This window comes from Nelumbo nucifera, chromosome 4 (assembly GCF_055504915.1).
Source record: "Nelumbo nucifera cultivar China Antique chromosome 4, China Antique-T2T, whole genome shotgun sequence".
Lineage (NCBI taxonomy): Eukaryota > Viridiplantae > Streptophyta > Magnoliopsida > Proteales > Nelumbonaceae > Nelumbo > Nelumbo nucifera.
The window spans coordinates 96,998,694-97,024,666 of NC_142652.1; the positions used below are offsets into that span (position 1 = coordinate 96,998,694).

General features: G+C 37.4%; 2 protein-coding genes across 3 annotated transcripts in view; both read left to right on the top strand.

Annotated features, from left to right (window-relative positions):
- Nucleotides 1–3,914, top strand: part of MTR4 (RNA helicase, ATP-dependent, SK12/DOB1 protein) — a 50,575-nt gene extending 46,661 nt beyond the window's left edge. For both annotated transcript variants that reach the window (XM_010277657.3, XM_010277658.3), the window contains one exon: nt 3,250–3,914. In XM_010277657.3, coding sequence (XP_010275959.1) covers nt 3,250–3,528 — 279 coding nt within the window. In that variant the 3' untranslated portion in view covers nt 3,529–3,914. The remainder of the gene's footprint in view (nt 1–3,249) is intronic.
- A 5,831-nt stretch (nt 3,915–9,745) lies between these two features.
- The window catches only part of LOC104610843 (26S proteasome regulatory subunit 6A homolog), a 40,007-nt gene continuing 23,779 nt past the window's right edge, over nt 9,746–25,973 (top strand). The window contains exons 1-4 of the mRNA XM_010277659.3: nt 9,746–10,013; nt 10,121–10,237; nt 12,623–12,730; nt 25,267–25,458. Coding sequence (XP_010275961.1) covers nt 9,897–10,013; nt 10,121–10,237; nt 12,623–12,730; nt 25,267–25,458 — 534 coding nt within the window. The 5' untranslated portion in view covers nt 9,746–9,896. The remainder of the gene's footprint in view (nt 10,014–10,120; nt 10,238–12,622; nt 12,731–25,266; nt 25,459–25,973) is intronic.

The following is a 25,973-nucleotide window of genomic DNA, read 5'->3' on the forward strand; positions in this document are numbered from 1 at the left end:
TCTATTCACGTTCATTACTTTGGGTCTTTCTGAGTGCTATACACAGTTCATAAGGGGATACGGGCAGATGGTAGGCCCATTAAGATTCATTTGTATGGACCAAAGCAGCCCAATCCACATTTGATCAATTAAAACAAGCTTTCTCCATCCCACCTGCACTTACTCTACCTGATTTTAATAAGACTTTTATACTTGAATGTGATGCCTTGGGTGGTGGCTTAGGAGTCCTTATGCAAGATAGTCAGCCAATTGCCTACTTTTGCAAGACACTCAATGGACAGTCACTTTGCAAGTTCACACATGAAAGAGAGTTGATGGCACTTGTGCATGCAGTCCAAAAATGGAGGGCCTATTTGTTGGGTTGCAAATTTATTATTTGTATGGACCAACAAATTCTGAAACATTTGTTGGAACAGCAAGTCTATACAGATGCTCAACTCAAATGGGCCTACAAGCTTATGGCGTTTGATTATGTGATCGAATGTAAAGCTGGGACTTCCAATAAAGTGGCTGATGCACTACCTTATATGCATGAACTCTCCCACTTATTAGTTTCACAGCCCCACTATCTATTATTGGACATTTTCAAGAAAGAAGCCCAAGAGGACTCTAATATTCAGCTGATTCATTCCAAATGGGCCCAAGACCCAACATCAGTACCTGGATATTTGGTGGAAGGTTCAACTATTTTTTACAAAGGACATATGGTCCTCTCTTTTACTTCTGCACACTTGCCTCAACTATTGCAATTATACCACAACTCCCCAAAAGGAGGATGTTTAGGTCTCTTACGGAATCCTGTCATATTGTTTCCGTCTATTATTGGGTGGGATGAAGTTTCCCTTGACTTCATTGTGGGCCTACCAAAATCAAAAGGCTTTTCTATTATCCTAATAGTTGTTGATCATTTATCTAAATATGCTCATTTTATCCCATTGGCTCACCCATACACTGCGGCATCAGTGGCAGCTATATTCATAAGAGAGGTCACATGCCTCCATGGCACACCCATTGGCCACCATGGGTTGTTTAAGTGTGGTATAATTCCACATTCCATGCTTCTATGAGTATGACCCCATTCAGAGCACTCTGTGGTTGTGATCCTTCCCCCATTCTTCCTTATGAGAAAGGTTCCACCTCTGTAGCTGTTGTTGGCAGTGGCACACATCTAACAACAAGAGACAACATTCTTAAAGAGCTCAAGGCATATTTATTAAGGGCCCATCAGCAGATGAATGCTCAGTATGACAAACACCATTGTCAAGTTGAATACAATGTGGGAGATTTGGTCTAACTAAAGCTCATTCCCTACCGTTAAACCACATTGGCGGGGAAAGCCTGGCACAAATTCTCCCCAAGATTCTATGGGTCATTCACTATCACTAAATTGGTAGGGTCAATTGCCTACCGTTTGGACCTTCCCCAACATTGCCGACTTCATCCTGTTTTCTGTGTATCAAAACTCAAAGGCCATGTAGGACCTGCAACTGTCATAATCCCCTGTTTTACCTTGATTAGGATAGCCAACCCTTGCTTCAGCCCCAACAAATATTGGGTTATAGATGGACACAGAAGAACAAGCAGCTGGTTTAGGAAGCCCTAGTTGCCTGGCAAGGACTACCTCCAGAAGATGCTACATGGGAAGCTTGCTCATTGCTGCGCCAACAATTTCCTCACTTCACCCTCACGGACAAGGGTGCTTTGGGAGTGAGGAGATGAGGAACTGTTAGAAACCAAAAACAGAGCAAGCCTATTATTTAGGTGTACTCAAGAAAGAATACATGTGGGATTAAACCAGCTGTTCAACAAACTAACCAGCAGGAGACCTTACCAACCAGCTGGTTGGCACCTTGCATACAAGTGGGAATCTTGATTCTTGAGTGGTTACAGCTGCTAGAAATCTACATTATACATGCATAAATAGTAGATCAGGAATAAGAGAAGTTTACATTTGTTTCGATTCTCTCTCTCTCTCTTCAGGAGACCACTGCTATCTCAAATTAGTGTCTGTGTTAGGCAGGAACCCAACAACTTATGCAGCCTGCAGCCCTAGCCGATTCTTTGTTGGAATTTGGGTACGGAAGAGCTGGCCGTTCTGGGTGCTGTGCTGCAACTAATGCTCAGAGCAGCATGGTGATTGGTCGGGTCAGAGACTGTGCTGGTCCTGTCCATGTTGCTAGAGTGCATAGAAACTTACCCTGGGTGGCGTGCCCTTAAATAAATGTCCAGAGAGCCATTGTGCCTCCCTTTCGTGGGACACATGTTGTGGCAAATGGTCCTTGGTTGAGCCATTCCTCGATGTGGCTTGCATGTGCCATCATGGGCGGGGGGCCTTGAGCTGTTGTACTGACTTTGGCAGTTGGCACAGAGCTCGTGGGTGCCACGCGTCCCACTACGTCTGGGACATGTCATGTTTCCTCGGTGCTGGCCTGTTGGTCACGTACATGAGCTCGAGGGTGACACATCATAGTTCCGCAGCACATACATCCTTTCAATGACATGTTAGACCTCAGCTCGGCCATTTGTCTGTTCTTGGTTTGGCCACATGGCAATCCATGCCAGACTTTGGGTAAGGGCAGCTACAACTCTAATAATGTATTTTACGATGAGAGACCCTTCCACCTTCCCTGTCTTTGTAGTAATTGGTCAAATGGTCGTTTGACATAAATATCTTTGTTTATATAGTTTCTTGCTAGTGATTGTTTCCTAAATTTACTTGGATTTAAAAAAACCAAAAAAAAAGTGAAAATTAGAAAGGGGGTTTGAAGCAAGAGGCCATACTGACATGGTACACTTGACTTATATAGAATGAATTGTTCCAGATCTGAGATGTAAAATAGTTTCCGGATAAGGAAATAAACCAGATATTCTGATAATTGGTCCATGAGGGTTTTCAGAGAGTATATACCAAAACAATGTTAAGCATGGATGTCAGACACACTTAAGGTTATGTTTAGTTTGAAACAAAAAGTAGGGAAACTTTTACAAATCTTGTATAGGTTTCCCTATCTTTTCTTCCTTTTCCTACCTTCCTGTTCAAACCAAACATAGCCTAAGTGAAACTGTGCATGCTGCTACAAGGCCGTATCTATTTTATTTTGTTTATTTTTAAGTGGTTTGCATATTCCATGTGTTTCATTCCTTTGGAGTGTATGCAGTGACTGTGAAGCACTCTTTTTATATTTTGCGCATATTATATGCATGGGTTCTTTCCTTTGTTTTCTGCTCTTGATCTCTTTGATGGAATAGGTCCAAATTGATGTGGAGGCTTTTGTAAATTCTTTCCGACCTGACATCATGGAGGCTGTGTATGCATGGGCAAAAGGATCCAAATTCTATGAGATAATGGAAATTACACAGGTCTTTGAGGGCAGTCTTATCAGGGCTATCAGGAGATTGGAGGAAGTTCTCCAGCAGCTTATACTGGCAGCAAAATCAATAGGAGAAACCCAGTTAGAATCAAAATTTGAGGAAGCTGTTTCCAAGATCAAGAGAGACATTGTCTTCGCTGCTTCTCTATATTTGTAGGTAATCCAACCATAACTGCACAACATATGTGCTCAAGGTTAGTCATAAGCAAATAGGCTGGGGTTTTCATATTTTCAGTATTTATCACATGCTCTATGCCTTCAATCCAACTCATTGGGATAATGATATAAAAAGGAATGTACTTCATGAAAAGCAGTTGAGTCTTGTATATTGCTCATGTTAAGATTTCTTCATTCCTACTAATTCAATGTCCTTCATGTTACAATGGACATTTATGAAGAGGAGGTATTTATGTAATTACAGAAATTTGATGAGGTGAATTGGAGCAATCCTGATTCTCAAAACCCTTGAAAGTTGAAACAATGATTTTTTATCGAAAATTTACCATTTCTATGAGAACATTCTATAATAGAAGAAAATTCAAATATTTTTTTGATATTTCAAATTTTCTATCTATTGGTAAAATTTTCAATTTGTTATGTGCAAATATTCAAATAAAATATTGATAAATTTTCATTATTTTGTGAAAATCAATTGGAAACAATTTTGTGACAAAAACTTCCTAAATTCATTATCTACCTTATATTAAGAATAAATGTGTTTGAATTTATCGATCTGACCTTTAATTAATAACTCTAATTGTGTTTTGGAAATGTAGATCTTAAAATGGTAGGTGACTGATAGGACTGGGGACATCCAGAGGAAACACAGAGAACATGCTAATTTTTCTCTTGGAAGTTGTCACCTAATAGAAATTTGAGGGTGCTTTTGGATGTTTTGTCCCAGCCATATGGGGTGGACTAATAAATACTGTTTTGCCATTTTGCTGTATTCAATTGCTGAGATGGTTATTGGGCATTCCTGTCAATATGGAGTTGCGGGATCAAACCTGTATAACTGCAGTCAGTGGACCTCACGGGTGCTTGAAACTCTTGCTTGGGCATTCAATTGCAGTTAAATGCCCAAGGAATACTGCAGTTAATTGCAGTTAGTGATGAATATTCCTTGGGCATTCAATTGCAGTTATACAGGTTTCAATAACCATCTCTGCCATCTCATCTCGTCAATGGATGAGATGGCATAGACGACTCTGTGCTTGAAACTCTTGCTTACAGCCATCACGGGTGCAAGTTGGGTAGTTGAAGACAACCCAAGCCAACTCAAGTTTCTTCTAGGACTACGACTGGATTGGATTGAACTTGGATAGTTGGATAGAGATGTATCCAGAATTGATCTCATAAAGAATCGATTTGATTTTTAAAACCTATACCAAGGTTCGAAATATTGGAAATAGGTGTATTGAAAATGTAGTTTTAAGAGACATCAAGATATCTTTCGGGTATCGTATGGATATGGATGAAAATTCATGATACATATAAAAATACATCAATAAAACTAAACACAACTTTTAAATATTATACACATAAAAATGACATGCTTTAATGGACTCAATTAAATCTCCAATCAACTAAAATCTCAACAAGTGAAATGATCAAGTACAACTGTTACATATTTAAGTAGGGCGATACGCCGGTAGGGTGTATCATCCTGTATCTGTACTGTTTTTTTTTTTTTTTTTTTTAGTTTTTTTGAATCTGGTTCAGAGGGACCAGTTTAAGACTGGTCTATCCCCTGAACCACTCGCCAACCCGAAACACCCCTTGTAGGGGTGTATCGGGAAAGCCCCGATATGTATCGAAAATTTGAACCTTGGGGATAGCATTGTATTTCTTGCATCTATAGTTGTTGGGATCCATGTGATGCATGGGTTTTATTAAATGAAATTGATGCAAGAGGCTTATGGCATTTTCCTTTGGGCCAATCCAAGATTTCAACCATTACTTTGATAGATTATTACTTTGATATAGGCTTATGGCATTTTTTAGTTTCATCTATTTATGATGATTTTTATTAATCCATTTTAAAACTAAATTTAAGATTTTATATTTTTTGTCCTAAATATTTTATAAATTTGAAATATTTCATTTTTATTAAATCTTACTAGTGTGGCCTTGTATGATGCACAGGAAAATCCTATATCAATAAGTAATATTGTGATTGAAGGAAACTATAGAAAAGTTAAAAAAAAAAGAAACTAAAATTTTTCAGTTAACAAAAAAATAATAGAAGAAATTATAAGAAAAAATGAAAACAAAAAATTAATTATGTTAATTAATTTTTTGTGTACATTATATGTTAATAAAATACATTAATTTTGTGTAAAATAGTAACATTTTGTCTTACTTTTGTAGTTATTTTTTTCTTTTAACACATCCAGTATGATCATCATATAGATATTTATTTATTTTCGTATATTAATTTATTTTTGGCAGAGTAATTTATAAATTTCATTTAAATATTACTTATAAATTATAATACATCTTTTAATATATTAATAGTTCTACTTGCTATCTTACTATTAGTTAGTTTGTAGTTATTTTAACTCAAATTATCTAGGGCACGTGATCTGGAAACTCATGCCACAAATAGTGAACCTACATTGCTACAAACTATTAAATACTAAACACCCATCACCAAAAATTCTTCCTAACATAACAAAAGAGCACAATGTAGTTTAAAGTGCTTGAAGAACACAACCAATGATGGTTGAGACTTTGATAATAAGTTGGTCAGCCAATGTAGTGGCTCCTTGAACTCAGGTGTAAGGTGGCGGTGCTAATGGTCTAGGTCTTGAAGTTGAGAGAAAGAATGGTGAAGAGAGGAATTAAGAAGATTGTGAAAAGGATGAGTGAGAATCCCCCTTCATCGAGGAAGGGCTCTCTATTTATAGGCCAAAGCAAATTCTCATACTTTTAAGAACTTTCTAACTCAATTATGCCCATATCCCCAGGCTGATTTGGCAGGGACACATAAGGTCATAGAGTAGGGACCAACTATCGATGTCTATGGATAGTTATTGACTTATTGTCTAAGGGGGTGTTATGTAGTGTGGATGAGAAATTGGTGGTCCACACCACACCTTGTGGTAGGGACCAATCCACACCACACCATAGTTCGTAGTTGTTCTTAATTGTCAATAGATTGTGTGGACCGAACCAGTCCACACCCAAGGTGGTGTTTTGTAGGTGTGGTGTGGAACTTTTTTATTCCATGTATCTCATATACATTTTATGGGAGATTTACATAGTCGATCATAAATATCTAATATTTTCATTTTATATGGTAAATAAATTGAAAAAAAAGACATCAATATGTAGACAACAATTGCATTTTTAAATAATTAAAAATATTATTTTAAATATTACAAATATTATTTTATTAATAAAAATATTAAAATTTTAATATTTAAATAATAAACAAAGAGTTGAGAAGGAGAACCATTGGACTTGTGCTAGGATTAACATTAAAGTTTATTATTTTATTGAAAAAATATTAAACAATTAAAATTATTAAAAGATTAAATAAAATGAAAGTAATTGGACCAATGTAATGCAAGTGCGTTACAATAAAACCTTCCCACAAACTCTCCACACCATAATGTGGACCATCCACGAGAAAATATTGTGGACGATAAATTGGGGTGCGATCCGTCCCTGTCCACACTATTTTGTGGACGGGGACCATCCACACATAGCAGAACGTCATATCTTATCGTGGACAGGACCAAAACGGTCCCATCCATGATATATACACTCTACCAAATGCCACCTAAATGAGATTCAAAGCCTTTAACTACATATCACCCTACATTCACCGAAAACAAATAATTTTAACAGTGAAAATGTATAACGAAAGGGTATTATTTGTCAATTTGGGTGACAATGTTTCCTAGTCATGAAATCTAGGGATCAAGGTACAAGACAGGTACATGACTCTTCTTGAAGTTCGTTTGCAACAATGTAGAGACCAAGCCAGGACTGGACTCTTCCCGAAGTTTGTCTCTCTCATGGTTTTTCTTTTAACTTAAGGACAAGATGGATATTTCGTCCTTTTCTGTTACGATTTAATGACAACGATTATTTAAAAAAAATAGTTAAATAGTAAGGGTAAAGTTAGTAAATTTGCTAAATAGCAATGATAATTTAAGAAATTTGCCTATTTTGTGTGAGATTTTTAACGAAAGGGTATTTTCGTTTTAAAATGGTTAATGTTTTATCACATCACATTCACTTTTTTTGCCATTATTTTTCAAATAGCATTCGCATCGCACGTGTAATCATAAAAAACCCATTTACTTTAATCACAAAACTAGAGAATGAGCCCGTACCAAGTATGAGGTAACTAAATGTATGCATAATTTAGTTTGAAGTTTACTATTTAGTTAACAAAAATTAAATTAAAAAAAACTAATACGGGTCTTGCATCTTTGTAATTAATAATTTATTCTAGCCTATTTTATTTGAAACCCACTATTAGTTTATGTTTTTTTAATTTGATTTAAGATATTAAATGAGATGTTATTGGTAAAAAATAACCCACTTTATTTGGTATTTACTATTTATCTAATAAACCTATTTTGAGTTATTTATTTTTAAAAGTTAAATTAGGTTGCTTCCTAAAAGTTAAATCAAGTTTGTAATTAATAAATTATTTTCTTTTTGAAAAAAAATCATTTAAAAACAATCATGGGTTTATGGCAATGTTTTAATGAGTCTCACAATTTGTATTTAATGGACTATGGATAAGCATGTGTTAAACTAATAAATAACTGTTATTGATAATGTTTAGGAGTGAAACTACCCACTTTTTGAATCCTATTTCTTGAATTAATAGGATGCCACGTGTCTGAATGGTGGTAGTGGGTTGTGAGTTTTAGCAACAATTTCTCAAAAAATGCCACGTGTATAATTTAGTTTAATCACAAAACTAGAGAATGACCCCGTACTAAGTACGAGGTAACTAAATGTATGCATAATTTAGTTTAAAGTTTACTATTTAGTTATCAAAAATTAAATTTAAAAAAAACTAATATGGGTCTTGCATCTTTGTAATTGATAATTTATTCTAGCCTATTTTATTTGAAACCCACTATTAATTTATGTTTTTTTAATTTGATTTAAGATATTAAATGAGATGTTATTGGTAAACAATAACCCACTTTATTTGGTATTTACTATTTATCTAATAAGCCTATTTTGAGTTATTTATTTTTAAAAGTTAAATTAGGTTGCTTCCTAGAAGTTAAATCAAGTTTGTAATTAATAAATTATTTTCTTTTTGAAAAAAAAAATCATTTAAAAACAAAGGTGGGTTTATGGCAATGTTTTAATGAGTTCCACCATTTGTATTTAATGGACTATGGATAAACACGTGTATAGCTTTACAGAAAAATGAGAAGGCCACATGTCTGAGTGGTGGGGGGCTGTAGCCTGGTAGTGGGTTGTGGGCATTCGCAACACACGTGCCTCGGAATGGTGGGTAGGGTACCCGTGCAAATTGCCTTACCCATTCCCAAACCCACCTATGTATCTTCTTAATGCTTATAATGTGACTTGAACCCAAATCAATTAATAATAGCACCAAATCTCGTAACACTATTTTAAGCCACTAAGCCATCTCACTTTTTGTGTTATTTAATGAAATAAAATAAATTGTATTAACTTTTCTATTCATCAAAACAATCAATACATGTATATGATTAACAATTCCAAATGAAAATTAAAAGGAATAATATTTAAAATTAGCATTTTACAACTAAATGAAATAAACAATCTATCAAATCCAAATTTACATCAAATAATGATTTTAGTCCCAATAAATTTATACAAATAAAATATTAATAATAGAATAATTATCTTAGAACTTAAAATTTATAAATCTGTGCATGATATATATAATGAGTTCATATTCATGCATCCCGGGCATCGGGTATCGAATACGCTAAAGTCAAAACCCAAACTCATCTCAAACCCTATAGGGTTTTAATAAACGGGTCCTATTAGGGTCTATACGGGTCGGATACCAAAAAATTCCCACAAAATTGCCATCCCTACACGTGCCCCACCACTCATATACACGGTTGTTAAGACTGTGTTTAGTTGCAATGCAAATAAATTTGCACTGATGCAAAACTTTGGCAATGCAAATGATTTGAATGTAATTTATGACCTGTCTTTGTTTCAAATTTTAGCTTATTTTGTTTGATTACATACAAATGGAGTCAATTAAAACATGAAGCAGAATAAAGCAAAACCTGAAACAAAATTAAACTAGAATTTGCATTTTCTTCATTTGCACTCCCATGCATTTATCCTAGTGCGAATAAAATTGCATAGCAACCAAACACACCCTAAATGACGTCAAGAACCCATGGTGGATCCATATGCAGACCCTTTACCATGAGCCGCTGGCCTTTGCATTTGGTTAAATCAATACCAGAGCGTTAAATCGGATTCTTGTTGCTGTTGGACTTCTCTGTACCGTAACCCCTGTTTATTTTTCAAGCAATGGCTGCAGCAAGGGTCGATGATAGCAGTTTTGAGGACGATCAGCTGGCGTCGATGTCTGTAGATGACATCGCTAGGGCTTCTCGGCTTCTGGACAACGAGATTCGGATTCTCAAGGTAAGGAATTTTTTATCTTTCATTTCTTTTAAAGTTTAATTTTTAGGGTTTCGTTCAATCTCATTTTCTTCTGGTTCGATCTTTACTTGTTTTGTTTAAAATGGAAGGAGGAGTTGCAGAGAACGAATCTTGAGCTTGAATCCTTCAAGGAGAAGATCAAAGAGAACCAAGAGAAGATCAAGCTTAACAAACAGCTTCCTTACCTTGTTGGGAACATCGTTGAGGTCAGTAGGTGCCTGTATATCAAGCTCTCCATGTATTTTTCCTTTTTCTTTTTATTTTGAGTTTCTTTTTTTCTGTAATAAAATAAAATTTATTAATTATTGATAAAAAAATAAATTTTATTAAAAGAAAAAAAAGTTGCAGAGGGGAGTGGCCAGAAGTCAATAGAGAGAAAAGAGAAAAGTAACATTACTTCAAGACTCAACACAAGCACTCCAAGCCATCCTAGCCTCCAAAAAAACCAGCAGAAACCAGAACCCACATAAACGCCACAAAACAAAAGCCCCACAACAGCTAAAGATCCCCAAAACAGCCTAGAAACAAAAAATCAAGGCTCAGGCCAACAAAGACAAGAACCACATCAAGACCCCGCCATTATGCATCTAATCTCGAAAACAACCAAAAACCACAACAATCTCGCAAGCTACAACGTTTGATCTGCTATAATACTAATGCCTTCTTACGGTTTTCTTGATCTTCAACAACTTCTTGTTTTTTTTACAATCCCAAATAGGCTTCCTTTTAGTCTGGTGAAAGCCTTTGAAACCAACATATTTCTATGCTTTTTTGTCTTTTAAGTCTTCTATTTCCTGCAACAATCTTCCTGGATTCCAACGGGCAAGAAAAGTTCTCATTGATCCTTTCAGCTCTAGAACTCTGTTTTTCTCAAAAAACTGAGCATCAACCAATGCTGTAGTTCTTTCATTATCAACTTCTTCTGGTCTAATTATACTCAAGTCATTATAACTCTCGACAGTCAAAGGTGGATGTGTTTGAAGATCTCCATTATTCTCCCTTACAGCCATCTTGTATTGTTCCTTTAACTCTTTAAACATCTTCTTCGTGAAAGATTCACCTCCCAACACAAGTAAACCTAGGGCTTTACCAACCTCCGCTGCTTGATCACCCACTTTGTTTAAATCAAAAGTCCTATCAATGTAGTGTGTTTCGTCCAAATAAACCTCCTCAGTTGCCTCACTTAACTTCTCACCTTCGTCAGAAAGAGTCATCACCTTCCTGCGTTTTTTCTTCTTCTGTTAAAGGTCTTGTTTGATAAGGTCTCTTAACTAAACCTTAGAATCATAATCAGCCAACAAAAAACCTTTATTTCTTTTCCTTTCTTTCTCTCCAATTTCTTCTACAGATTCAAGGCCAATTGTAACAGGGTGGGTCCCCTCTTCCAAAGTTTCCTCTATCACTTTTGGTTTTGCACTCCCCTTGGTAAATACCTTTGGTTCTACCTTCCACCTCTGGAATCCTCCCCTCTGAGTTAAGTGACAGATCCTCACTAGATCTTGGGGCATCTGCAGTCCTTTCCTCCTCTTCAACAGGATTCATACAATCATACTGGTTCAAAACATCCATTTGTAGTGATTGCCTCCTGCCCTTTTTCAAGTTGTGATTCTTTAGATTCCTTCCCTTCTTTAATTTTGAGCAAAAAACGAATCACTGGCACCTACCTCCTTTGATCCCTTTTAACCAATATGGTTAAGAGCGACGTCATCAAGAAGTTCTTTTTCTGCCCCTAACACTGGTGTCGAGGCTTCCATCAGGTTGACTGGTTGATGCAGTGCTGAAATTGCTCCAAAACCTCCCTCAATGAGGTGAATGACGTGGTAAATGATTGGGTAGTAGACTAATGATGTGGTTTATTCATCAAAAAAGAAAAAAAATGATGTGGTTTCCACGTGTCAAGGTATTCAAGTAGATGCGTGGGCTGGAAAGATGTCACATGAGCTGGTCCTATTGGGCTGTAGAGAGCTTTGGAATTTGTATCATTTTCATATGAGGGGCTCATATTCATTTAATTGTCACGAGTTGATTTTGCTATGTTTCGGATTATGTACTAAGCTGGAGCTCTCTGATGGGTATGATGATAAAAGCCATGAATTAAACATAGGGTGGAAAAAAACATAGAGTGAAATATTGGAACTATGACAATTATAAAAAAAATGGCACCATGGCAAATTTTAATTTACTGCATTACTTCTTTCCTCAAACTGTCAGTTCCTGCTGGGTGTGAATGTAGTTATTTTGTCCAAAAATACCTGCTCTGGGAGTTTCTTAAACACCCAAGTAAAATTGTTTGTTAGCAACTAAATGATGTTTCTATTCCTGTTCCAGCTTGTGAATGATTTTTCATCATTTGGAGCAACTCTTGTCTTTTGGGAAACTTTAGCAAGCATTATTCATATATTAGGTGCTTAGGTTAAGAAACCAGAACACAATTTATTCAACTTGCTTTTCTATTTAATTTATATTCTTTTTTTGGGTTTGGATATCCTGAATCTGAATCATCATGCATCAATTCACTCTATTGTTTAGCTTGGAAGCCTTGGATGTGCCTTCTGCAGTGGCTTCTGATGCTTGTCTATTGTTCTTTTTAGATTTTGGAGATGAACCCAGAAGAGGATGCAGAGGAAGATGGTGCCAATGTTGATTTGGACTCACAAAGGAAGGGGAAATGTGTTGTGTTAAAAACATCTACTCGTCAGGTAAGCTAGCATTCTTGTACTCTTTACATGATTGGATCCTTTCTGCAACCTATCATCCAATGACCATGCATGTCCATGCTCCTGTTGTTTTTTGTCATTGGATAGGATTTTTAAGAATGATGGAATATGATGGAATGTGCATGGTTAGAGATAGTTTCTCTATGTGCATAGACCAGTAGACCACCAATGACTGCACCAGTGAGGATTGACTTGGTAGAAGTTGAAGAATCTAAGAGAGCAAAGGGTAAGAAATAATGCAGAACATAGTTTTCAAGGCGTCAAGGCGAGGCTAGGTGACAAGGCGAAGGTTTTTTTTTTTAAGTAAAACCATATATCCTAGGGTAGTTCCCTTAGGTTCCATAACCATCTTTCCTTAATAATTATCCATAATTTTCATAAGAGAAGTATAAATTTCATGTTTAAGTCTAGAAAATCAACATTTTATGAGAAGAAAAAGAAGGAAAGAAAATTTAAAAAATATAGGAGTTGAACCCCTACTTTTGTTATAGGAAAAAAAGAAAAGAAAAGGTGGAAGAAGAAAATGTGTTGATTAGACAAAATTTTAAGTTCTTCCCTTGCTTATTGGTTTAGGTTTTGAAATCATTGAGGGTTCAATCAAGGATCAAAATTTTGATACGATACGCTCCGTATATTGGGCGTATTGTATTGTATCTTTGGGGTTCCAATACACCTGTTTATAGGTGTTTTTGAGAACCCATTTTTTTTAAATAATATATATATATATATATATATATATATAAATGAAATTGAAAACCAAAAAAGAAAGGGGGGAGTATTATTATAAGTACTGACACACCTTTGCTGATACACAAAGGTGTATCGATACTTTGAACCATGGGTTAAATACAACAGTTAGCAATGTTTGTGTTGATTAAACCCTAACAAATAAGAAAATAATAAAAATAAATTAGTATATAAACACATAAAATGAATATTCTAGTTTAATAATGTCTATTTTATAATTATAATGTCAAAAAATAAAAAATATAAAAGTATTTTATAACACAGTACACAAAACTGCTTGGCGATTGAGCGAGGTGAGCCTCCAAGGGTGCTTTGTCGCCTAGGTGTTGCCTTGACAACTATGATGCAGAACCAATTGTTGAGGGAAGGAAATTGAACCTATTTCTTCCTTTAGATCTATATGGGCCTTCTAGTGGTTGTCATGATGGATCAATAATTATAGTTTCACAAATATGATCTGTTCATCAAATCCAAGTCCAATAAATGTCTGAATTGCTTGGAAGGCCCACAGCATTAAGTCCACTCCAGTAAGCGCAAGAATTTTACTGCCAACTCATGTGGATCCAATGTGATATTGTGCAAACGGTTCACTCCCCATCAAATATTTTCAAGATTCTTATAGTCAAATCTTTTCAAAATTTGATTGGATCCTCAACCTCAAGATTTGCTAAATATATGAAGGATTTAGAAGATTTATTTTCTAGCAAGTGTTTTTTAATTTTTTGGCAAGGTAAAGTATTGCATTAATAATCAAAACACAAGGATTAGACCATGACTCCTCAACCTGTACACCAGATTATGCAGCTTTGTTAGCAAGATATTAACAAAAAGCAGTATGTCTATCAAAAAATTGGCTATAATTCAGGCCTTCAAATTCCCTATGCCCAGAGGACAAAGAATACAGCTTTACTTTGATTCTTCCCAATAAATCAAGGATTGAAGAGAATTCTTTAAAACCTTGGCATGTTTTTTTGATAAATCTTTAAAACCTTGGCATTCCTCTCCCATATACACAAAAACACTGCTATTGGAATTAGATTCCACCAAACTTTGCCCTTGTTGTTGATGTCCTCTAGCAGCCAAAAGATTGCATGGACCGTGGGGAGCATCCAACCCACCCAAAGGTATCAAGAACAGTATAAAAAAAAAAAATTCTGGCCACAAATTGACAATGCAAAAATATATGGTTTATAGATTCTTCTAATAAAAAGACACAGCCCACCTGATCAAGCTGGACGATCAGTCCTTTATGGTCCCTTTCTTATTTTTTTTTTTATCAAAATAACACTCATATTATATTAATAAAAAACAGGATTACATACAACACTCCGGGGAGAGATAAAATGACTTAACTCTCCCCAAGAGAACAAGAAAAAGATTACAAATTAACCCAAAACATTTGATCCCTTCTCACTCCCTGCTTTGCCAATGTATCTGCAAAGGCATTTGCAGTTCTCTTCACCCAATGAAATTGAACTTCCAACCCCCTGGATAACCACTTAACCTCCCTTCTCTCATTGGCATATTTCCAGAGTCCACTGTCCTTCCCTAACCAGTTTAAAACCAGCTTTGAGTCTCCTTCAACAACTAGCTTTTGAATATTCAGCTCCTTTGCCTTCCTTAAACCTTCCATTAAAGCGTAGATCTCAGCTCTAAGAGAGTCACCAACCCCCATGCGACCTGAGTACATTGCGACCACCTTCCCATTTTCATCTCTGAAGATACCTCCAACTCCTGAAGGTCCTGGATTGCCCTCACTACTACCATTAAAGTTTAATTTTATAAAACCAGTAGTTGGTGGTGACCGATGAGGACACACAGTTGAATGAGCTGGTTCAGAATTTGCCACCTTCTTCCCATTCTTCTTTTACTGAGAAAGTTTGGACAATGCTATTGGCAGGTTGCACCAAAGACTTAAAAAAAGAAGCATAAGAAAAATTCTAAAGACTTAAATGGATGTCAAGGAACATGTCAATCCAGGTGGGATGGGTTAGGAGATCTGCCAACAGTTTGGAAGATAGCTTAGCAAAGCAAGGGGTTCAAAGAACACATATGTTTTGGGCACATTTGTAATTCTGTCTCGGGTCAGCTTACTAAAGCTGGCTTCTTTCACAACTTCTTGTTGTATCCTAAAGTTTTCTAATTAATGAAATCTTTTCAGAGTTATTGATCAAAAAAAAAAAAAGAAGCATATGAAAAAATACCAAAGGGAGGTAAGGTCCAATATCACCCCATTCAAAATCTGGATTAGATGCAAAACATTCCCAAGTTCTGAATCCCTAAGGTCTCTTCTAAGATCAAAATCCCAATTGAACCCAAAGTTTGACTCAGAAGGGAACAAAAAAATTAGACACAAGTTTCCCTTTATACTGGGAAGGAGAAAGTAAAAAGGGAAATTGATCTTTGAAAGGCACATTTCTGATCTCCCACCCAAGGATGCTCCCAGAACCTCACTTGGTTCCCAAAACAAAGATCATACCTAATGTACTGCAGAAAGGAGGGAAGAATGGCATGTATGCGGAGATTGGAAGATTGGAAGAAACTAGTAATCCCCAACAATCCATCACAACTAGTATGTGGAGGTTTAATAGCTTTATTGCGGATTGTGAGTTGAAGAAAATTCCACTTTTACATGTGGCTTACCCACCCGGACTTTGTGAACAAAGTAAGATTTGGTGGAATCAGGAACTGGGGGGAATAAAGTGGAAAGGGGTAAGGATTCACAAGGAATTGCAGAGGCTAAGATCTAAAATAAAAGAGTGGAATAGGGATCAATTTGGAAGAATTGAGGAACAAAAAGTGAGTCTAACTTCTAGTATAGAAGAGCTGGATGAGAAATAATCTCAAAATGGTTTGCCTGAGAATGATAGAGAACAGAGTAGACAATTGAAAAAAGACCTGGAAGAGGTACTTCTGAGAGAGGAAATAAGTTGGAGGCAAAAATCAAGGCACAAGTGGATTAAGGAAGGCGATGGAAATACTAAGTTTGTTCATGATGTGACTAATAGGAGGAGGAGAAAGACTTTTGTGTCTAAGTTAGAGATTGGAGTGGAGGTGTTCACTAATCAAGAGGGTATTGCCAGGAGGTTTGTGGACCACTTTAAATCGATTTATAATAGACCCCTGAATGAAAGGAGAGAAAATAAGGGATAGATCGGCCAATACCGGATGAAGAGAAGATGAGGTGGCTGGAAAGGAAGTTCGAGGAAGAAGAGATTAAACACGCGGTGTTCCTAGTGGATAAATCGAAATCTCCATGCCTAGATGGATTCACTATAGCATTTTATCAAGATTGCTGCGAGGTCATTAAAGATGACCTGTGTGATGTATTTAAGGAGTTTGTGATAAGTACTTAGTTAGTTGAGGCATTAATGCTACTTTTTTGGCGCTAATCCCAAAGAAATATGATGCAATCCATCCTAAAGACTTCAGACCGATTAGCTTGGTGACAAGTATTTATAAAATTCTGTCCAAGGTTCTTTCCTTGAGGATTAAAGAACCCTCCCCTCCATCATTAGTCAGGCACAAGGGGCTTTCATTCGAGGACGACAAATAGTTGATTAGATTTTGATTTCAAATGAATGTGTGGAGGAGATGAAGAGATCCAAGCAAAGAGGCTTTGTTTGTAAGCTAGACCTTGAGAAAGCTTATGATTTGGTGGACTGGTAGTTTCTAATGGAGGTTTTGAGGAAGTGTAGGTTTGGGGAAAGGTGGTGTAATTGGATGGTTGGATGTGTTAGCAACTGTCATTATTCCATCCTGGTAAATGGGGGGGGGGTAAGCGATTTTTTTCCAGCCGATAGCGGTTTACGACAAGGGGATCCTCTATCACCTTTCCTCTTTACCTTGGTAGCCGCTGTTCTTAGTTGTATTATCATTAGAGCTGATAGTGAAGGGATGGGAGATCCATCATATGGATGGCCGAACCCTGTAGGAAGGTTGGGCGAAATTTCAAAAATGTCTTTACCCCCATCCGGGAATCCTATTCCCAATTTAGAAAATTGCATTTTCAAGGTTCGTTCTTGTAACCAAACCGGACCAAATATGAAACCAAGATTAGGGAGGGATATACCTGATACGGAATCCACGTAAAAAGCTCCTCCCAACGTAGGTGTTCACGCTCAAAGAGTGTACCAAATCCTCCCTTCACCGAAGATGACACATCTTAGGATGAGGCAGGATCAGTAGGTAGTTGTTCACCAAGAACTTGTGATTCTTCAACAAGAATCGAATGGGTTAGTGAGCACAACTTCAAAATTGTTTATTCTAGCAAGAAACAGTATCAAGATCAAATTTTGATCAGATCCAAGAATTGGAGATCGAACAGGGTAGGGCGGCAAGAGTAGGAAGAAAAAGAACTGAAGGCAAGATCAGTCTAACCGAGTTGTCTTCTGTAATGTCTGTGTTTTTTGTGTGTCTTTTTTAGGTCCGCCCTGCTCTTTATTTATAGCCTTAAAGAGACAACCTCCTAATCTGATTAGGAGTCTCCTGATCCAAATCTTTATTTGGATATGGATTCTTTAAGTGATAAGGATAACCCCTTATCTTATATATAGTTCAAGATCAGCTTATTCCTAATCAAATTAGGAGTTCCCTGATCCAAACCTTTATTTGGATCTGTACTCTTTAAGTGGATAAGAGTTATCCTCTTATCCTTATCTGCTGATCCAAGCCCAGATCCACCCCAATTTAATTAATCCAATTAACCTAGTTCGAAATGGGCTTTAGGCCCATTAAGCTTTCAGCCTCACTTCCTTTTAATGCTGGTTAGCTTTGCTCTCTTTGTATGGCGTGGGACCCTAACATTGATCTACACATCAGCCACATGGGTTCAGCCTAGCCTCTGTTACAAGGCCTGGCCGAATTCATTGTTGAATACAGTGAACCCCTGAGTCCATCACTATGGGCTCTTACAATAAATGACATAATGTACATCATGCTGATTGGAGCTAAGGGCATACACTGTTTAACAGATAGGGAAGAGCTAAGGGCATATGGCATATAAAGCCTTTTGGGTAACTTACATATGGGGAACGAAATATTACGCCCTAGTTTTATTTAGGTCAAACCAAAGTGGCTCCCATTGGCTTTCTTAAAGCCAGATTTAAATGGGCCCTAAAACGGCTAGGGTTCCGCATGGTTCCTCTTGGGTAGGAAGCTGATGTGGGGCCCATCAAACAGGGAGATCATCCAATGATCTTATGGACACCATGGCAACGATGTGCATTCAGCCATGGTGTGTGAAAGAGCCACTATCGAATTAATCATGGGCCAAGTACTCATGGCCCATGTACGTAGCACATCACACATCCATACATCACGTGCATGAAACAAATTGATTCAATCAATTAAAATATCTGTAAAACCCTTAATTAATTAGATTAAATCAGTATCAACCCAACATAGCCCATAATGTTATCATATAACATTATCTATGTACATGGGCTGTATTGCAAAAAGCAGTTCGGCCCATGTAGCTAAGTCAGGGCTGATTCAGTTTTATCATATTATAACTAGGTTTTTATAGAGGTGGGCCGAATTAAAACTTGAAGTGGGCCATCAACCCTTTGGCCTAAATCGAATTAGGGTCAGAAAAATCAACCCCATCGAACCAATAATTCGGTCCAACCACTTTGGACCAAATCTGGTACAAATTGGCCCAAGTTTTGGTGTTTAGTTCAAGATTAAATTCAAGAATGATATGAAAAATAAATTAATTCAAGATAACCAAATTATCAAGAAAATGAAATCAGAGGGCTGCACTGTGATTTTCTTGGACATCTTGGAAACCTGCAAAGAACAGTTAATCGCAGATTGCAGAATCGACATCTGCAAAATCACAGATCGCAGAACTTCTTTCGCGAAATCTTCTTCTCCTTTGTTGCGCACTCCAGCAATCTCCAGATGGAAATAAAATAGAAAAACTTAATTTTTCTATTATTACATCACATCGAATTCCTATACAAGTTGTCTAAAAATAAAAAAAATTATTTATAGACCAAATTGAATAGAAAAGAAATAGCAGGGTGCGCCAATCTTGGCACAAAAAAGATTCGATCTCCATCACATGTGCAACACAAGAATTCAAGAAACATTCACAGAACAATTCTATAAATATAACAGAACAATAAAGATTTATTTTCTAGATCATCCGCTCATAATCTGGGAACCAATTCCCAGAAAAAAACGCTAATTGCGCAAATTGGGTAGAACGCCTTCTGCCCATTTGCGTAGATCCAAATCTGATCTAATTTGGTTCAAAACTTGAACTTGGCTCTAATACCACTGAAGGGATGGGAGATCCATCATATGGATGGCTGAACCCTGCAGGAAGGTTGGGCGAAATTTCAAAATTTTCTGTACCCTCATCCGGGAATCCTATTCCCAATTTAGAAAATTGCATTTTCAAGATTCGTTTTTGTAACCAAACCGGACCAAATCTGAAACCAAGATTAGGGAGGGATATACCTGATACGGAATCCACGTAAAAAGCTCCTCTCAACGTAGGTGTTCACGCTCAAAGAGTGTACCAAATCCTCCCTCCACTGAAGATGACACAGCTTAGGATGAGGCAGGATCAGTAGGTAGTTCTTCACCAAGAACTTGTGATTCTTCAGCAAGAATCGAATGGGTTAGTGAGCACAACTTCAAAATTGTTTTTTCTAGCAAGAAACAATATCAAGATCAAATCTTGGTTAGATCCAAGAATTGGAGATCGAACAGGGTAGGGCGGCAAGAGCAGGAAGAAAAAGAACTGAAGGCAAGATCAGTCTAACCAAGTTGTCTTCTGTAATGTCTGTGTTTTCTGTGTGTCTTTTTCAGGTCCGCCCTGCTCTCTATTTATAGCTTTAAAGAGACAACCTCCTAATCTGATTAGGAGTCTCCTGATCCAAATCTTTATTTGGGTTTGGATTCTTTAAGTGATAAGGATAATCCCTTATCTTATCTATAGTTCAAGATCAGCTTACTCTTTTAGTGGATAAGAGTTATCCTCTTATCCTTATCTGCTGATCCAAGCTTAGATCCGCCCCAATTTAATTAATCCAATTAACCTAGTTCGAAATGGGCTTTAGGCCCATTAAGCTTTCAGGCTCACTTCCTTTTAATGTTGGGTAGCTTGGCTCTCTTTGTATGGCGTGGGACCTTAACGCTGATCTACACATCAGCCACATGGGTTCAGCCTAGCCTCTGTTACAAGGCCTGGCCAAATTTGCTATTGAATACTGTGAACCCTTTGAGTCCATCACTATGAGCTCTTAATGGGCCCAACATTTATACTAAATGGTCTTTGGGTCCAGCCATCTTATGAAGGCCCAAGGACTGTGGGAAGATGCAAGATTACTTCATCAAGTATAACCCTCAATGGTCTTACACTTTACCTCTCAGCCCTTAATGATCAAACACTACCCGACAAGAGAAGACCTCTCCCTCGGCTGCAAGGTAAAGTGCTACACTTTCTACTCACATGGATCCTAGGAAATAAAACCTTTTGCAAACAATTTGTGAAACCATAATATATAAATATATCTCTGTATAAATATATCTTGCAAAACCAATTTTCAAACACATTTGAAATCCACTGTCGGCAGTTTAGGTTTTCATCAGAGAGTGCATTTTCCTAATCATTCACTTTGTCCGACAAAGAGACTGATCCTGTCACTATGATTACCCACTCAGGTGAATTCTCGGACTGTCCCAACATACCCAGGTTTTGACCCCCTCTAAGGATCTCACTGATTGGCATATCAAAGACAGCCCAATCCGACACCTAGTGCTGTATCATAATCGAGTCTAGGGGTCAAGTGTAACATTCCAGTTTTGCCCATCTATTTCCAAGGTCCAAGGCAATACTGGAATTTTGGTCTGGTTCAGGGTTTCAAGAAAACCCACACTGCATGTACCTTAGGTCTCACCCTGGCAGCTGAGACAAGCCACCCCAACCAACTTGGTGGTACATCAGTGTCAACCTTGGCAGGATAAATCTCCCCAAATCTATCAAACGGCTGTGAAGATTCTAAACTAACACGAGTCTTATATGTGTCCAGTTTAAGGGTATTACACAGAAACACACCACAATAACATGAATCAATTATGCACTTTATTCATTTACAATAAATGACATAATGTACATCATGCTGATTGGAGCTAAGGGCATATACTGTTTAACAGAAATGGAAGAGGTTATAAAGGGATGAAGAATAGGTAGAATCCAAATTCCAGTTACCCATATTCAGTTTGCAGATGACTTGATGATTTTTTGTGATGGAGGCTATACTGAGAAGGTGGGAAACCTGAAGGAGTTGATTAAAACTTTTGAAGAAATCTCCCATTTGAAAATCAACTTAGAGAAGAGCTGCATAGCGGGGGTCAACTTCGAGATTGAGGAGATTGAGGCTATTGCAAGTTGTCTTGAGTGTACTATATCCTCTTGGCCTATGTCCTATTTAGGGCTTCCGTTAGGGGCAAATCCTAGGGAGAGTAGGTTTTGGACTCCAGTCATAGAGAAATCCGAAAAGAGGTTAGCTTTGTGGAAAAAGAATTATATCTCATTGGGTGGAAGGATCACCTTGAGAAGAGCTACCCTCACGAATCTACCTACCTACTACCTCTTTGTCTTTAGGATACCACCTAGGGAAGCAAAGAAATTAGAAAAATTGATGAGAGACTTTCTTTGGGAATCAGGAGGGGTAGAAAAGATCATTTAATTATATGGGAGATTAAGCCTAAGAAATGTGGTAAAAAAGAATTTGGCACTGTTTGGGAAGTGGTTGTGGAGGTGGCCTTTGGAGCGAGAGAGGCTTTGGCATGAAGTGGTGTTCATGGGTGCGTAGCGAATGGGTGGGATGCTGGTGCATCAAGGAGGGCTAATATGGCAAATCCATGTAAGGCAATTCACAAACTTCTCCCACAGTTCATCAATTATGTCAGGTATGATGTTGGTTCCTGTAATTTTGTTTGGTTTTGGGAAGACACTTAGGCAGGTAATCTTCCTTTTAATGACCTCTTTTCGTCCTTGTTCTCTGTTTCTTTGCATAAAAATGAGGTGATTTCAAAATTCCTTCCTTCTGTGTTAAACCCGTTGGCCTTGACTTGGGATTTTTGGTTTCCATAGAGGGTTAAGGGATGAGGAAATCCAGTGTTTGTCTAATTTTCTTTGTCTCTTTGAAAAGGTTTGGTTGGACCCCTCAAAGCCAGATAGGAGGATTTAGGCCCCTCATCCAAGAGGGTTTTTTTCCTGCGGTTCCTTTTGTAAGTCACTTTGCAACTCACCCTCTCAACAGGTTTTCCCTTTCAAAGAAGTCTAGTGTAGGGCAGTTCCCCCTAAGGTCATGGCTTTATGTTGGGAAGTGTGCCATGGGAAAGTTAACATTATGGATAACCTACAAAAGAGAAGACCCTTTCTTTGTGTCTCCCCTAACTGGTGTACTCTTTGCAGATCTTGTGGTGAGGACTGTTACCACTTATTTTTATCTTGTAGTGTCATTGCTAGACCTGGCAATTGGGTTGGGTGGGTCGGGTTCGGGTTGGGTCATGAGTCAAGACACTTCGGGTTGAATTTCGGGTCGGGTTATCAAATGCTAGATCCTAACCCTAAATGTTCGGGTTAGGATTGACCCACAGGTCAATTCGGGTCATCCCAAAAAAAACTGAAATTAAAAAAAATAAAGAAAAACTACATGAAAAATGCCATAATTAAAGGGATTAACCTTAAAATTCCAAATATAAAATAAAAAAACTTGAGCATTTAACAATTTAAAGAGTAAACAATAAAGATTAAAGACTAAATAGAAAAAAATTAAAGAGTGGAAACTTCTAACAATGCCTACTTATTCCCAATTAGACTTGACAATCAGGTCAGCGGGTTGACCCAACTCAACCCAACCCAGTTTTTTCTGGGTTGGGTCGGGTCGGGTCATTCTCACATTCATATGAGTCCCTAACCCTGTTTTTTCAGGTTGGGTTGGGTCGGGTTCATGGGTTGGGTCAACTTTTTGCCAGGTCTAGTGTCTGCAGAGCTTTGGGTTTGGTTTTTCTCCTTGTTTGGGTGCAGGTGGGAGATGCCAGTAGAAGTAAGCATGTTGTTTAACCCATTTACTCTCTCTTGGAAGATTCTAGCATTCCTTTGAATAGGGCAATACAGTGGTTAAAGACTATGGAACTGTTTCACCAATTTTCCTTTAATGACTTATGGAGGAACTGGTTAGCAGTAGCAGGCTATTCATCCTCAAAGGAAAGGGTCTCTACAAACTGGGCCCCCCTCCTCAAGGTTTTCTGAAGTTGAGTTTTGATGGGAGTAGCCAGGGCTACCCAGGGCCCTCTTGGTTGGGAGGTGTCTTGAGAAATGAGGCTGGAGAGGTTATCCTTCTCTACTCTGGCCCATTGAGTGCTGGGAAATCTATTAGGGCAGAATTGCTAGCTGCTATGCAAGGGGTCCCTCCTGGCAAAAGAATTGGGTGTAGTGCAGTTGCTGATTGAAGGGGACTCTAAGGTAGCGGTGGAGTGGTTAAATAATCTGGAGAACATTGTGTGTGGGGTTACAATAATGAGCTAAAGAAATACAAATGGTTGACAAGGAATATGACTGTTACTGTACAGTGGGTGAGGAGATCAGCTAATGCCTTTGCTGATAGCTTGGTAAAACAGGGCACAATTCGGGAAACACTATTTTGGGCTAAGCTGTAATTTTGTGTTTTAAGATTCTATGTGCTTCATGTTTGGAGAGGCGGCATCTCGCGCCTTCCCAAGGGACTGATTATGCAATTTCTTTCTGATTTAATGGAAATATGATATTTTATCTATCAAAAAAAAAAAAAGATGATCCCTTTCTCTCCCCTTGCTGAATAGAAGATGTTCTCTACTCAAAGAGAACAAGGAGACATTACAGTCTGACTAGGTCGATCAACTTGGTTCTGATACCATGTTAACTTCCTTAAAAGGTTATGAAAAGGTGAGAAAAAGGGGAAGAAAAGTCAAGAAAATGGTGTGGTCAGAAGAAAGAGGAAGGAAAAAAGAAGAAGGGGGGGTTCTCAGTGAGAGAAGTCGAATCACTTTCTCTCACTATCGACCATTTGTTTCGTTAAGCTTTAATAACTGAGAAATTACTATAGAGCACAAATCTACCTAGGGATGGCCAAACATCTAAGATTAAGCATTGAGCTGGGTTAGATTGGGCTTCTTCCAGCTTCTCCATACAACTTTAGTTTTATAGTCAGGCTAGAACACTGCCCAAGGTGTTGGATGCAGACCCAGCCCATGCAGGAGTTGGGACTGTCTTTGGATCTGTTTTGGGGCTTGCTGCACTCAACATATCTTTTTTTATCAGTAGCAGAAGACTTTATTAAATAATATAAGAGTAAACAGTTACGACAAAAACACATCTTTGTCAAGCTCATTAAATCTGCATTTTAGCCAGTACTTATGTGATAGACAACATGACATTCTATTTTTGTAATTTGGCTATTTCGGGTACCATCTAGTATTTGGAGAGATGTGACCACAATTTTCCAGATACATTTGGTTATTTAGGAAAGCTTATACAACTATCCAAGTGCGGTGTTTTTTTTTTTTTTTTTCCAAATACATTTATTTTGTATTTTGACTTACATGAACTAAGATATTTCATTCTTAGGTTCTAGATAAGATTATCCATATTCTGCTAAGAAAGAATAGTAGTCTTTAAAGAAAGTGGCTTTCATCTGGCTTCTAGATTTAGATCTCATCTGACATGGTATGAAACTAAAGTTTTTTTGGTATTCACTTCTTCAATGTAGACAATCTTTCTCCCTGTTGTTGGACTCGTTGATCCAGATAAGCTAAAACCTGGTGATTTGGTTGGTGTTAACAAGGACAGCTACCTGATATTAGATACTCTTCCCTCAGAGTATGATTCACGTGTAAAAGCAATGGAGGTTGATGAAAAACCAACTGAAGATTATAATGATATTGGTGGCCTTGAAAAGCAGGTGAGTTTATATGTTACATATTGTTTGATATATACTTTGCATGAATAAACCATCTACAGATTTCCATAATCTCCCTCTACCTAAAAGTATTTTGGTTTGTATACCAGTATTCTCTCTCTCTCTCTCTCCAAGTGTTTTAAGAGTGCACATGGGCCACGTTTTATGATTAGTTCCTAGATCAGAGCCTACCTAAAATATTTCTGTTTACGAGTATTCTTCTCTCACAAGCTTTTGAGAGTGCTCATGGGGTATGCTGGGATCTATCAGTTCCTAAATCAGAGCTATTAAATTTTATTGAATTTGGACTTGACTCGGAACTCTGACTATCTTGAGGCTAAACAATTCATGCCTCAAACATTGATTGCCTTAACATGGTTAAATGTAACATTTATCTTGAAGGTACTCTGTGTGATTATAAAACCTTGGCAGCTAGCACACACAAACAAAAAATCATGAGAAAGCAAACATCCAATAAGGAGTCCATACTAAACATTCTTGTTTTCTTATTTTTATTA